The sequence below is a fragment of the Chelon labrosus genome (genome assembly GCF_963514085.1).
Source record: "Chelon labrosus genome assembly, chromosome: 1".
NCBI classification, from domain to species: Eukaryota; Metazoa; Chordata; class Actinopteri; order Mugiliformes; family Mugilidae; genus Chelon; species Chelon labrosus.
In genome coordinates this window covers 19,101,543-19,116,807 of record NC_140337.1, presented here as the reverse complement: position 1 = coordinate 19,116,807, position 15,265 = coordinate 19,101,543, and the positions used below count along the sequence as shown (strand labels likewise).

At 46.5% G+C, this 15,265-nt stretch overlaps 1 protein-coding gene across 1 annotated transcript in view; it reads right to left on the bottom strand.

Moving 5' to 3' along the window:
• fgf11a (fibroblast growth factor 11a) overlaps window positions 1-5,158 on the bottom strand; it is a gene marked incomplete at both ends in the record, with an annotated part of 91,473 nt that extends 86,315 nt beyond the window's left edge. The window contains one exon of the mRNA XM_084544888.1: window positions 4,966-5,158. Within this exon, the coding sequence (XP_084401014.1) occupies window positions 4,966-5,158 (193 nt within the window). The remainder of the gene's footprint in view (window positions 1-4,965) is intronic.
• Between the last annotated feature and the right edge of the window lie 10,107 nt (window positions 5,159-15,265).

Here is a 15,265-nt window from a genome sequence, read left to right as displayed (position 1 = left end):
CGTCCGGTCTATGAGGCAGTAAATCGGCCCGGTTCAGTGTGTGCTCTCCCAACGCTGCCACACTTTATTGATAAATCAGTGTGTGTTAATGAGAGGAGCTGATGTGTCTTGATGAATCACAACACAACAATGAGCCTCACACACACACACACACACACACACACAGTCTGGGACTCTGGCCGAAGTGTGGCTGCCGACTACGGTCACGCTGTCATTTATCTTTTATATAAACGCACACTTATTTTCTCCCTCTCCCGCACACACAAACACACACACACACACCAATCTGCAGTCGCTGGATGAACGCTTGGCCTCTGTGCTGCAGCAACAACTCTGAATGTTATTCCATCCCGTTAATAGAAGAGAGGAGGGCTTCCACAGCAGCTCCAGCAGGCAGTCGGAGGACAACACAAGCTATTTTGGTTTCGCTTTGATATCCAATAGGCGGCTTAACATCCTCATTAGATCATATCAGAGCCGCACGCACACACACACAAAGCTGGGGTGAAATTATCTCTCTACTGCACACGCTATCGAAATTATCACGAAATCTCACCATTTGTTTGTGTTTGTTCCTGTGCGTGTGTGCGCCGATTTATTTATTAGCGTGTGAATGTGCGCGGGCGCGTCGGTGATTCTCGATGTATACGCGTGTCGGTGCGTGCTCTTGAAATCTGCTCAGGCCGGCGTGTGAGAGTGTGTTTGTGCAAGGCAAGATGACCTTGTTATAAGCTGAGTGGGCTGTAGTGCTGGGGCATCATTAGTATGGGTTAGGTGAGGGTTAGAGGATGTGTGTGTGTGTGTGTATTGGTGTGTGTGTTTATGTGAGTACAGGTGAGGAGGTGACATAGTGGGCAGGGATAGGGGATGACACTATAAGAGAGAAGTTAAAGGGAAAGGTATGAGGGTCAGGCCGGGACACCAACGCGCATCATTCACGCCATTTGTCAATTACAAACAGGTACGAAACACACACACATATATTTGTTTTTAAGTACACCTCCTCCTCTCGTACAGTAGTGTCAAATGGCCTTCAGCAGCACAAAGGGAACCCGAACTATCCGGTCACAACAGGCAGACTGTGTTCGATGCATGATAACATCTACACACACACTGAGAGAAACAGTTTTTCTGTGGAAACTGTCCCAACATGAGGACACGCGTTTAGTGTTTTTAAGGACGAGTTGACCTGAGTGTTAACTTTCTTTGTTTTGGTTTTTTATATATTTAAGTTAGCTTCACAAGTCCCTCTTACGCTGGACATTTCATTTTGCTCTCTACTTCCATGGAGGATGTGGTATTTTTTGCCTTTTTCGTGAAGGGGGTTGACATTTAACAAAGAATCCCCAACTGGATTTGAACCTAGTCATGTACGGCCCTGACCCTATCATGTTTTTTTTTTAGTGTTATTCCCTTCTTGAGATTTATGGAGGAGAGCTGCAGAAACAGTATGAATGTTGAAGAGCGTCTTCTCCTTTTCAGTGTACTTTCTCTACCTCAGCATAAATTTAGGGGCAAATTTTCTTTGACTTCTTTCCAGTCAGGCGTGCTTAACCCAGAACAAGTACTCACTGAAGTACCCACTGAAGCCCAATGAAGTTTTGTTTTGGTTTTATATGTTTTCATTAGTAGCTTTTGCACTGTATTAAGTTACCGCTGCTGGGAAGCTCGATAAACAGATATGAATGCAGAAGGCTAAATGGTCATAAAACCGTATTAAAATGTCAACTGAGCTGAACATTTCCTACCGCTGCAGCATTTAAATTGAAAATATGAGTTGAATTCTTTTATTGAAGAAGTCAATTGAAATGCTACGTGTTTAGTCTGCGAGATGAGCAGTAACCACTATCATTTGACAAAAATGTGTCTACAAAAAACTGTTTTTTTGCAGTTTGAGATAAAGCACAGATTAATGAGAACAAGGAGGCACAATCACAGTGAGCTGTTAGATGAAGGTCTGCACACCAACGCCTGGTTGTGAGGTTACCGAATATATTGTCTGACTTTTGCATTAAACCCACAATAGCTTTGCTGCCTGAAGAATTGTATGACTGCCACGAAACTGCAGCAAACAAATACCGAACTTAGGCGAACTGGCACGTGCGGTCTAACATTTCATTTCATATTTAACCCATTTAGGCCTAAAACGCCTGCTAAAAAAGGCCTTTTTATGCCTAAATACTCTTCTGTAAACCCCCTCTCAAAACCTGAGGTTCTTCAGAACAATATGTCTAAATATGTCAACGCTTACTAAAACCTTAATTTCTCAGGCTCTGTAGCAGATAAAAACATGAGATAAAAAGCATTTGAGAGCTTACTTCTTTGGCTTTCAACTTGACTGACTTGCTAGGGCATAATCTTCAAATGCATTTTTTTTAAAAAATCAATAAACACCAAACATTTTTAAAATTTTGAAAATCAGTAAAGATCTATTTTTTCAATTACTTCGTCAATATCACTTCCTTCACTTGAGTCAGCCGTGACGGATCGCTAGCACGGTGTTTAAAATTTTCGACCAAAACATACTCCACGTGTAGGCTTATTTCTACCAATCACAAAGCGTTTTATTAGTCACATGAGTTTAAAAAAAAATCCCTAAGCATCTCTGTCACTCACCCCAAGAATATTTCAGCCAATCACAGTGCATATAATTGGCCATGTGCCTCGAAAAAGACGACAACGCTCAAAATGACACAGACGCGTTTGCCGGCCTTCATGGTAACTACGCATAGATGCGTGATCCGGTCTTAAAGGTAAACACGCACAGATGCGTGATCCGGTCTGAATGGGTTAAGTTCCAAACTGTCCCTGTGATGCATCACATTACAAATTATAGTATAATATGAATTATATGTCTGTGGATAGATCAACCTCAAGTGATTCCTGGAGTCTTATCATCCCTGATTTTATTTTTAGGAGAAAGTGTGACGATCAGTGTATGTCGAAATCCAACACAAGCCAAGAGAAGCTAACCAGAGCCAAAGGACGGGGACGTAAGACAATAGCAGCCATGAGAAAACAATGGGAACCAACCAAAAGACATGGAAATACATGAGTATAAGCCACAGGATGCAAGAACAAGCCAACAGAAGCCAAATGAAGCCAGCAGAAACAATGCAAAGCAAGAAAAGTGAAGGCGAGCTGTAAGCAGGCCACTGAAGTCCTGCCAGGAGGAGGAAGAAGAAGAAGAGGAGGAGGTGGAGGCCACAGATCGAGAATATTCTAGTCGTTTATTTCTGGCCAGGGGTCAACTGTGCCCTCAGGCTGGAGCTCAGAGAGGGAGGGAGAAGCTCACGCATGATGAGGAGACGCGCTCGTATACACCAGCCAGCCAGCGCACACTCTAATGGCCGGGGGGTCAACGGCGTCCTCCATATGTTGAACACACACACAGGCACATGTGCGGGAGACCCCTTAAGGGAATGATGAAGACGCACACTGCCGCCCGGAGTACTTAACACAGACCCCTGTAAATCACAACATGGAACGAGGAGGCCCGGTAACGCGTCGCGAAGCACGGCCCCCATACCCAGCCTCCGCTATTACCATAATAAATCCATAAGAGTGCGAGAACCGGCGAAGCCATCAGGGTGAAAACGGCTCCAAACAACGGGCACGCCGCACACGTGCCCTCCTCCAAAAAGAGAACTGGCACCGCCGCGACCTGTCCGACATATTTTACAACCGTAATTACAATATAGGGAGCTGCCGCCTTTCGGTGGCAGATGCTGCTTCCCGCGTTAGAGGTTCCCTGCGTAATTATCATGATGAACTTGGCACGCCGGGGTAATAAATACCAACGGACGCACACACACACACTAACGCGCTTGAACGAGGAGGAGGAGGAGGAGGACGCAGGAAGCCTGGACATGCTAGTGAAGACACGCAGAGGCGACGGGGACACGTGCACAATGGAGGGGTGAGGACGCAGACGTGGTTGGAGAAGAGCACATGTTTCATTAAAGCCTTTCGTGTGCAATATAGAAAATATTTTAAAGGGTTATAACTTCCATAGGTCATCCAAAAACATATGGGTCTGCCCTACCAAAACACATTGTGTCAGTGGACCTCTGGCCAACTCCACAGCACAGTGTGTGTGTGTGTGTGTGTTTTTAATGCTCTGTCCTGCCTCTCCTTATCTAAATTTAGAAATGTATTTCCTAATAGATCCAAAAAGGTTTTCAGCAGCAGCACAGAGCCCCGAACGAGGTGGAAGAGGACAAACACACACACACACAGCCTTTGAATAACCACATACTTGTAAATTTAATCTTGGCCTCAGAAACCGCACACGCCGTCACACGCTCATCGCACAAATCAGGTGTCATTGTCTCATTTAGCCCCCACTGAATAATTCTGAAAGCCCATTTAACAAGCAAACGCACAGGGCAAATTAGGCCACACTGTGTTTCACTCGCCTTCGGGGGGAGGGGGGGGAGAGTAATGGCCCCCAGAATCACAAATGAGGCGCCTCTTGACATTTTTATATCGCGGTAAATCACCGCGCGTGCGAGCCAAGTTCACCGCGGGCTCGCAGATTACCGAGCGGACGTGTTGACACGCGCCTCGACAAAGTCATCACTTCAGTCGCAACAGGCTAGGTGGTACCCGTGGTCAGCGTTAAAAGAGCCCGGGCGCGTTAATCGGGAATTTACTCCCGTGTGTGCGTCTGCGCCACAAATACGGGGTATGTTGTGTACAGCTACCGGGAAGACGGGGCTGGGATGTTTCCCAGATTCAGATTAAGTCCTGAATTCTGAAATTACAGGCTGCGGATGTTCTCTATTGAGGCTTTACAGTTGAGGATTAATCAGCCGTCTGGCAAGTCAACCATCAAAAATCCAGTTATCCAGTGCAGGCATAAAAAACGGAGCAAAGAAGAAGAAGAAGAGGGGATGGACAGAGTGTAGAAGGGAAGGGGAAAACCAGAGAAAGATCTGAATAAGGAAGGCCTCTGAAACTCACCCGGCCTTTTTTCCATTTTTCTCCCTCGACTGCCACATAGTCGAACCTTCGATATTAATATAAGGATTTGCTTCTGGCAGAGCGACTTGTTGCTCTTCGGGCAGGGCTTGCGCTTGCTGGCGATCTGCCGGTTTGCCTGGGGGTCCTTGACCTCCCTGCGCTGGCGAATAAGGGAGCTGGCGAGAGCGGCCATCTTCCCAGCGCTGACCCTGCCGCCGCCTCACCAGCCTCTGGCGGCTCGGTGGCGCCCGGGTGTCGGGGGGTACCGTGGGCCACCCCCCTGCCCGCTCACCCAGGGCGACGGAGCACCGCTGAGGGAGGGGTGCAGAGCGGAGGAGGGCGGGGGCTTCTGAGGATGGACCGGAGCGACGGGGAGAAGGGCAGGGAGAGGAGGGGAGGAAGGGAGACGAAGCGAGGAGGAGGTGGAGGAAAGAGGGGTGGATCCTTCAAAAAAAGCCCACCCAAATCTGACAGCTGCCGCTCCGGGAGGTTGGGACTGGTTCGCTTTCAAATGTCCCTCTGGTTGTTTGTTGTCTGGTCGGGAGTCAGGTTCAGCTCTAGCTCTGACATGTCACTGTTGCTGTTGGGACAAGTCATTGTTATCCACCCAGAATCACCCTCCTGATGCCTCTGTCCCGGTCCGAGAGTTCTCCTAGCTCCAGTGAAGTTCAGCTTTACCCCGTCCGAAAGGGAACTGAACCATTCGCCGCATTGTGAAACCGGACCCAAACAAACAAACAAAAAAATATATATATATATATATATCACATCAAGTCCTCTTAACCTGCTCAGTCCCGAAGATCCGATTCAGTGGGACAGGAAACGTCCCGACCCGAAACAACAGGAGTGACACTGCCGGGACACGCTGCGGCTCCCCTCCTCGCCGCCCCTCACCTGTGAAATCTCTCCATCCGAAACAATGTCAGCGAGCGCACGGGAAGTAGGAGGCGAACGAAGTAGGGACCGTCCGACCTGAGGTATCAGCTCCGCGAGCTGATGGAGGGATGCGGACGCTGCTGGACGGAGGGCGGCTTGTCTCCTCGCTGTCTTTCAAGCTCTCCCGGCATCACCCTTCGCGTTCACTCGCGCCCTGAGGAGAAGAAGGGGGAGAAGAAGGAGAAAAAAAAAAGAAAAAAGAGACAGAGGCTTGATAAATCCCAGCATTTCCCAGAGATAGAGGTGACATTCATGAACGAGAGAGCGCGGTGGGAAAGAGAGACAGACGGCGACACAGAAAGAAAGAGGGGAGAGGGAGGGAGGGAGGGAGGTGTAGAGAGAGAGAGAGAGAGAGAGAGAGAGAGAGAGAGAGAGAGAGAGAGAGAGAGAGAGAGAGAGAGAGAGAGAGAGAGAGAGAGAGAGAGAGCAGTGAGTCTATGTATCCCCCCTATCGGAGCGGACTCTCCAACTCTAGCGGCAAACGCGCTACACCACAGCAGAGCGCAGCGCTGTGTCCTTCAGCCACGCATGCCACCTCGCAGTAGGGGGAACGAGGGATGAATGAATGGAGGGAGACGGAGAGAGAGAGAGGGAGGACGGGAGGGAGAGTACATGAAGTGAAGGGGGGAGAAAGAGGAGGTGTGTGTGTGTGTGTGTGCCAGCAGGTTGCCGTGCCTTACATTAGTTGCCGGCGTTCATGCGAGAGTCCACCGGCGGGTGACAGCAGTCCGGTCTGGTTCCGCTGAGTCCAGCTGCACAGCGAAAAAGTGTCTCCTGAACAAGGCACCTCTTAGACGTTAAAGGAGTGGTGTGTGAAGGTGTGTGTGAGACAGAGGCGGCGTGTGTGTGTGTGTGTGTGTGTGACTCTCGCCTGTCCCCGTTCACAGTACATTACCGAGCGAGTGCTGGCAGCGTGCTTCACATGTCTCTCCCTCCCTCTCTCTCTCTCTCTCAAACACACTCCCTCCCTCATTCCCTCTCAAATCTATTACCCTAAACCCTCCTCTTTGCTCTGCTTTCTTCCTCCCTCTTTCCTCCTCCCCTGCCGTCACTCAGATCCCTCCTCCCATGCCTACCCTATCACCTCTCACATATAAATATATAAATATAAATATATATATATATATATATATATACACGGTACCGGTCCAGGCCGAGCTGGGACGGGTCAGCGCCGGGGTGTCCCCCTCCACCCCCCACCCCTCACCCCCCACCGCCCACTCCATCGCCAGGAAGTGATGTGGGCTTAAAGAGACACGCGAAGCCAGGTTGTCAGTGGCGCGTTCTCGGCTGTGACAAGGACGTATAGATGCTGTGACACGGTCTGAGTCAGTCAGAATCTCTGCCGTCACATCGTGCATACATGAATAACAACCTTCATACACCCTGCACATACAACCAAGGGTGAGCGTAGCGGTGGCGGCCAGGTTGTAAACAACGGCGTTTGCAGCCAGATTTTGTTTAATTAAACGGTAAAATTTTGTACAGGAATAAGAAGCCCGCACCACATACCACTTAATGATTGCATGACAGCGTAAGAAAGGCGATAACTCAACGGTATGATCATTTTGGAGGATGTAGTTCATGGTGCTGTTACACAAAAGTGTTTCTGTTATTTAGCCTAGCCCACCGGCCAAAAATGGCGTGGCCAGAATAATAGAAACATGGTGTTGGTCCAACACAGTAAAATTCAAAAATACTGCAAACCTCAGCCTTGAAAACACAGTTGAATCAACAGCTCTAAATACTGGCATGAAGATGAAATTTAGTGCAGGACGGTTATATTAGACTACATACATTTTTCACTAGTGTACCTAATGAACTGCCACATGGAAAGTATACTCCTTCATACACCCTGCACATGCAATGAAGGGTGAACATAGCACTTGCAGCCAGGTTGTAAACAACAGCGTTCGCAGCCAGATTTTGTTCAATTAAGCAGTTAAATTGTGTACAGGAACCATTATATAAAGCACAGAAGATTAATCTGATCAAAGAAACTGATCCAAAATATTAGGTACACTAAGAAATGCATTCTACTATAAGAAGCCTGCACCACATACCACTTAATGACTTCACTGAGAGCATAAAAATGTGATATCTCAACTTTACGGTCAGTTTAAAGGATGTAATTTGTGGTGCTGTTGCACAAAAGTGTGTTCTTTGTTTTTTGTTTTTTTGCTAAAATGGGGGTTGCCATAATAATAGAAACATGTGTTGTTAAAAAAAAACACAATAGGCTATGCTTCAGCTGTACTACAAACCACAGCCTTGAAATGACAACACGATTTTTTGAACGAATGCATGAAGCTAAAATTTAGTGTAGGACAGTTATTATTAGTGCATACATTTTCACTAGTGTACCTAATGTACTGGCACATGTCATATGGCAATGGATAGTGTAAGAGGTAGTTTGGGGAATAACTGTATTGCTCATCCTCAATCATTTCTACCTTTACTTGTTACACGGTTTTTCTCCTTGTGGAGGAAATCTTGAAAAATGTAAATATTTTTTCAAGATGGCGCCCCTAGTGTCGCATAACCTCACGTATCTACGCAGCTAGACGGCGTATATACATATATAACGTGTATTTTCTTTCAGTCACGTCTTTTCATATTCAACACACAACTGCAACAGCAACAGCTAACATTTGCTCACCTGTCAAAGTCACCTTCTCAGCCGTCCCACTCCTGTCCCGCACCTGTCCTGCTTGAACCGAGCCACCAATCAAACGCTAACAGGGTAAACCTGCACTGCTAGCAGCTAACGGCTTTACCTTGTGCGTAACGAACTAATTAGCCGCTCAGGTGAAGCACACTAACCGGAACGCGAATTTACCTGGAGATGTCCGTCTAGAAGCTGGTGTGCTGCTCACTCTGCTCACATTACACCGCTCATGTTACTCAGAGTGAAACTCTGCTTACATTTTCTGGCTTCCTCACCTGACGTTAGTCGTCCAGGTGTGGTCAGTCAAACACGGACACGCCCCTTTTTATATAAAGTCATGAAGAAAAGGGCCACTTCCGGTATGTTTTTTGTATTCCTTTCAATAATACAAAATTATTAACTGCATTTTTAACAGCATTTAAGAACGCTTTATTTGATTTAAACTTCACTTTCCAGGTTTCGATTAACCTCATCACACCAAAGACAATGTGTGACATATGTCAGGGGGATGACATCATCAAATTTTACTTCATACTACATCAGATAAAGCAATAAGGGAATGTTAAAGACCATAAAGTGAGTGGATGAGATGTTTTTTTGGGGGGGGGGGGTTACGAGATGAGTTGGATGTTTCTCAGCCAATATCGAAAAGTTTTCCTCATGAATTTAAAACTTTAATCTTGGGAATTCAGAGTTTCTTCTTGGAATATTAATTAATTTCACAAGTGAAGCTGGGGACCAACCAAAAGCAAATGTCAGGAGAACTTCCATATTCAAGAGAGGTGAAGTTAAAGTAAGTTTTGGTACCAGTATCTCCTCATTGCACATTACACACAGTTCTTTTAACAGATGTTAGCTGGGTGCTGTCTAACGTAACATCCTGTGATTGTGTTGCCATTTCAGACAGGACTATCTCACACTGACAAAAGAAAACACACTTTCAATCTCAGGAGACCAACAAGTAAAACACTCCATGAGCCTGAACCGCCAGTGGCAACGCCGGCATCGAGTTTAACCAGCAAATTTAATCTTCTGATAGCGCCGGTATCGCCTTTGACTTTGGCTGACATCTCCATATCTTTTCTCTTGGCCACAGTCCAGACTCTGGTCAAAGAGGGTGAATTCATCAATGCCCAGGCTGAATACCACCGGTGATAAGCTGACAGCATGGCATCACTCTCCCGGCCAAAGTTGTAGCACGACTGTGAAACTTTGTCATTGAATAGCATCAAGCCAAATGTGCAGTATATGTATCTCCCTTCCATCCATCCGGCACTGAAAAGTGGCTGTGAGCAATAGCTATCTCGTCTTTACCGACTGTTAAAAAAGTTAAATGAAGTAGAAATGACATTTTTACTGACGGACTCTCATTTTATTTATTTGAAACGGTTGAGTTGCAGAGTTGTTAAAAGTCCATTCATTCACAGTGTTAGAAAATGGGAGAAGCCACACAAAACGTTTACTGATGCAGATGCTGCATTTGATGACAATTAGGAATTCAGAAATCCCAATCAGCTGGGAAATAAAAATACATCTTCAACTGGGAAGAATAAAAAAAAAATGCCACCAGAAGAATTTGAATGTTCTTCTAGTGGTTCACTATTAACAGACACAGACATCAGTGGGACAATTCTTAGCCAAATAATGAAGTGAAAACAAAATAGTAGTTAATTCCGATTGTAGGACAAGGGTAAAACATCTAAAGTCAGTTTTAGATTAAGAAGCCATTCTGTTAGAAACCCTAAAGGTGAAGAATCAACGAAGGGGAGTTCCCGTGATAAAGTGCCCACAATGGCTAAAAAAAAAAGAGGAAAGAATAATTCCCTTCCTGTTTACAAGGTTTGCGTTAAACTGCGATGACAGCAAAGCAAGAGTCCCGTCAGCCCCCGCAGCCTTCGGCGTTCCCCTGAGGGGGCAAATGTAAAATGATAGCGGGATTCTGTGATTTGTAGGCAGACCTGCCACTGGTCTCTCCCTCTCTGTTTCTGCTGGCCTAGTAGGGAAGGAGAAGAGAAAGCCCTGCAGGATTCCCCCCCTCCCACACACACACACACACACACACCTATCACTACCGTATTGCAGTTTCCTGAGCTGTTAAATAACGTAATTATCTCTCTCTCTCTCTCTCTCTCTCTCTTCCAGTATTCTGCTGTTACTGCACCATGGCTGTCTTTCCCAAACACACCGTCCAAGGGCATCCCTCACTGTTTTGGAAGTTTCCCCCTGCAATATTCAGCTCCAACCTCACCCTTTAAATCACACACTGGGCCAGCAATGAGACAGGCAGTCCACGGGGCGGTAGGGGAAAAAGGCCTGGCAGCTTAAAGGACAGTCTCAACAATCAAGCGGAGGATAGAAATTGGTATGGAGATTTTTGGTTTATGGGTTTATAGAGATGCGGACGCTGATGGATTGGGATGAAGACATCATTCTGCACAGACGGGGCCAAGACACGGCGCAGAGAGTGCCAGCAGGGAGAACAGAACCGCCAAGGAGACAAACACAAACGCCGGCCAAGACACAGACACACAAAGACCGACAGAGAGGGACAGAGGAGGCCGTACGAGCAGGCACAACATCTGTGTGTGTGCAAGCATGCTTGGTGCGAGTCTGCGTGAGTGCACATTTGCGCCGGTGCCAATGCCATCCACGGGTGGCTGGACGTAAATCTGTTTTCTGAGCGAGTCAGTTTCCATCGGTAAATGCCTCCGAGGGTGACGCTATGATCCGGCCAGGTCACCCATAGGGCAGCCACAACATTGCTCTCCACCCCACCCACCACTTCCCCTTTTCCATCCCTCTGACTATCCTTGCACCATTCACTCCACAATCAGACAGACTGGCCTGTGTCTCCCACAATCGTAGTACAAGTAAATACAGATTTAACCTATAGATACAGGACGTAAGCATGCATGCATCAAAGCACCTGCCTCATAAAAACATACTGTTCCAAAGTATGATGTTGGGCTCTTGCAAGAGATGAACGTGCATGTGACAAAGCTGCAACATTTGCCAAGTTTGGGTTAGGGTTACTCACACCCACCATGTTTCAGCGTGCATGACAGCAAAGGCTCGGCCAGCTCTGTGCAAGATTAGCAAAATGGTTCCAACTTGGCTAAGCATCCGCATTAATTTAATTGTTTCAACGTCACATGAGTGCACAATTGGATATTACACAGATCAGTCATAACATTGAAACTACTGACAGGAGAAGTGAGTAACATTGACCATCTTGTGACGATTCAATGTTCTGCTGGAGAAACTTTTGGACCTGGCATTCATTCATGTGGATGTTACTTAGACATGTAGCACCCACCTAGACCAGACCAGGCCCCCCCACCCCATAGGAATGACACTCCTTGAGCACACAAAAACGCTTTAGGAACAACTCAAAAAAACATGAAGAACAGCACAAGGTGTTGACCCGGCCTCCAAATTCGCGAGATCACAAACTGATCAAGTGTCTGTGGGATGATCCACAGAGGACCCTCCCCTCAAAGGCTCTCACTAACATCATTCTCTAGCCGGACACCACAGGACACCCTCAGAAGGCCCATGTCCATTCTCTGATGAGGCACAAGGGAGACCTACACAACATTAGGAAGGTGATCGTAATGTTACGCCTGATTCCTCAAGGGATACATTTTAGCCGTAGTGCTTGTGGGACAGCTTTCCTAGAAGATGTATTCGAGAATGACTGACATCAGACAAGCTGGGGTTATGAACTATTGTTCAGTATTGTCAGAAAATAACACACACAAGGAAACTGACTGCTTCTAAAAGTAAAATGTTGCTGTGTGGCAAGCAGCTACAGAAATGTTACAATCACAGGTGTTTTGGACACGCGTTCAACGCATGCGGTAAATTTAGCATCAAAAAGCATTAAAATTCATGGTAACCAATTCATGTCTTATGTGCAGTATTCGTGCACGGGTACGTGCTATACTCCCTTTCTCCTCCTGCTGTGAAACAACACATGCTGCTGGAGGAGGAGGAGTGGTGGATGTGTGTGGAAAGAAGTCAAAGGAGAGTGTTGGAGTCTGCAGCTTTGCGTGATATAGATTAGCTTGGGACGGGCAATCTGATCTGAGGGAGCGGATGCAACCTACAAACTGTATATATAGTATATGTATATATGGAGAAGAGGAAGCCCAGGGCTAATTCATAAATGAAGATAGACAACTGATGTTGGAGGGGAAAGCGAAGACGGGAATTTGGGGATGTAAAAAATGTACAATGAATGAGTGCATTCCCTTTATCGCGCTCAAGCACCCACACCTTATAGAGGGTGGGAAAAAAAAGACATCAAGACAACATATAGCTCAGAATTTGTCATCTCGACATCAGCAATTGCATGGAGGGAACTGAGGGCTCTAATGCATTATGACTTCATATTTCAACCTACGTCTTGCCGAGACTTTAGTGTCACAGATAAATATACCCAATAAAGATAGAAAACACACACAGTGCATCCATAAAGCCACAAATGGAGCCGCGTCAACGCCGATGCGAGACGCTGAAAAGTGCGTGTTTATCATTCGTGTGCTTTATGAACCGTGCATGAGTTCGTTGGTGTGTGTGGTTGCAGGAGTTCCTCCGTCGGTGTGTTACCCCCCCCACCTCGAAATTCCCCAGATACAGCTGTGGATTAGACGCTGGTAAATTATGCCTCGGCGCACCGTGCTGTCTCAAGTAATGCAATAATGCGGCGGCGCTTTGTGTCAGTTAGTGCCTGTTAACTGAAACAAATGGGTCCCAAATTGGGATTGATATGGAGGGATTTTCTGCAGGGGACTTTAATGAACACATAATGCAGGTATCTGTCACTATGGCCTCCCTAGACGCTGCAAATAAAACTCTCCACGACAGCGACGGAGACTGGACCAGGATGCTAATCTCTGGTTTGCATGTTCTACTCGATCTTCCTCTTCACACATGTGGTGACAATTCCTCGTATATTTACCAGGAATCATATTGTAAAGCGGTAATCCTCAGCCTGGAGGCTATGAGATTATTTTGGTGAACAAGGGTGGAACATTTATCTTATTGTGAAATATGTTTTGGGAATGTATTTTATTGTGACTGCGCTAAAAGCTGCGTGGTGGATGCGTTCTTACTCATCCTGTCTCATTGAAGAAAGGTAAAGAGATGGAGATGCAGCCAGAAATACTAAAGCGGAAACATGTTACTACCAAGTCGACCGATCACAGCTCTCGTGGTCTGCGTCGCAGCATCGCCTATGGGGAGGTGCACGTCAGTTGCGGCGCTAGGGTCTGGGTAAGGGTAGGTAGGGTCTTCAGCGCCTATAGTGTTTGGGTGGCGTTGTTACAGGCGTAGACTACGTACGTAAGTTACGGCGTCTATCTCCCGCAGTACCCTAAATGCACCTTAAGACATTTTATTTAACTCAGTGTTTGATTACTGAAACTGGTCAGCAGATGATTGTCTGGCATTAAAATCATCACTTTAAATGATTATAAACTATTTAATATTTTATTGCTCCATTGCAAAACAGTAATACTTCAGCAAATACCGTAGGAAGTGAGCATAGAAGAGGTTTTGTTTCTGCAAGGTTTAAGACTGAAAACTGCATTAACGAGAGGCCACTGCCATGCCTGTCGTACACCAATTTGAGCAGAGGTCAAACAGCCAAACAGACAGCTAAAGCACTACTTATCCTGGACCCCACCAGCTAGCCAGAGGCAGCACGGGCAGCAGATCCTCGCTGTCATACCCAGGACAAAGCTTGCCAGCTTCACAGTGCCACCAGCGCAATAACGCCACATTACACCGAGGTGCAGAGCAGAAGTCACACAAGGATAGATTGTGTGTGTCTATTTCCGTATCGTTCAAAGCCTTGTTCTCTGCACAGAGTGATTACATGAGTGCAGTAAAGCATCCCTTCTCCGTGTGCATTTACAAGACAGGCAACAAGACTGAAGCGCACAGAGAAACATCAATGATTCCATTAAAAAACTCAGCTTGGAGTCACAGCCTGGAACAAAAAATGACAATTAACGCAAGTGCAGGTGTCTTTAGTTTCGTCTAAAGAGAGACATGACGTAATATATGCATAAAATATGTCAATCCGGAGACACTTTGTTATGAGTGAACTATAAAGATGTTGTTAAATTGGTTAGCACTGATGCATCACAGCAAGAAGGTTCCGTGTTCAAACCCATGTGCCGACTGGGCCTTTCTGTGTGGAGTTTGCATGTTCTCCCTGTGTCTGCGTGGGTTCTCTCCGGGTACTCTGGCCTCCCACTGTCCAAAGACATGCTGGTTAGGTCTGAATTGGGCGTAGGTGTGCATGTGAGTGTGAATGGTTGTCTGTCTCTCTGTCTTAGCCCTGCAATAGACTGGCGACCTGTCCAGGGTGTACCCCGCCTCTCGCCCGAGGACAGCTGGGATAGGCTCCAGCACCCCCCACGACCCTTGTGCTACTGTAAGAAATGTCTGTGAAGGTTCACAGCCATCCAGGTCATGGTATATCCATAAGTGTTTAAAGAAGGCAACTAAACTTGTAGAGTTTTTTTAGTCGTGCCAGTTTCTGGTCATTAACAGAAACAATTCAAGCAAGTTTGTGATGGGCTACACCTGCTGATGTTCCTATTTAAACCTCAACTTCCCATCAGTCCCTTAGAACTGATGTGTGGCGAAACATCTTCTCAAACAAACTCTACAAGTCCTTTTTTA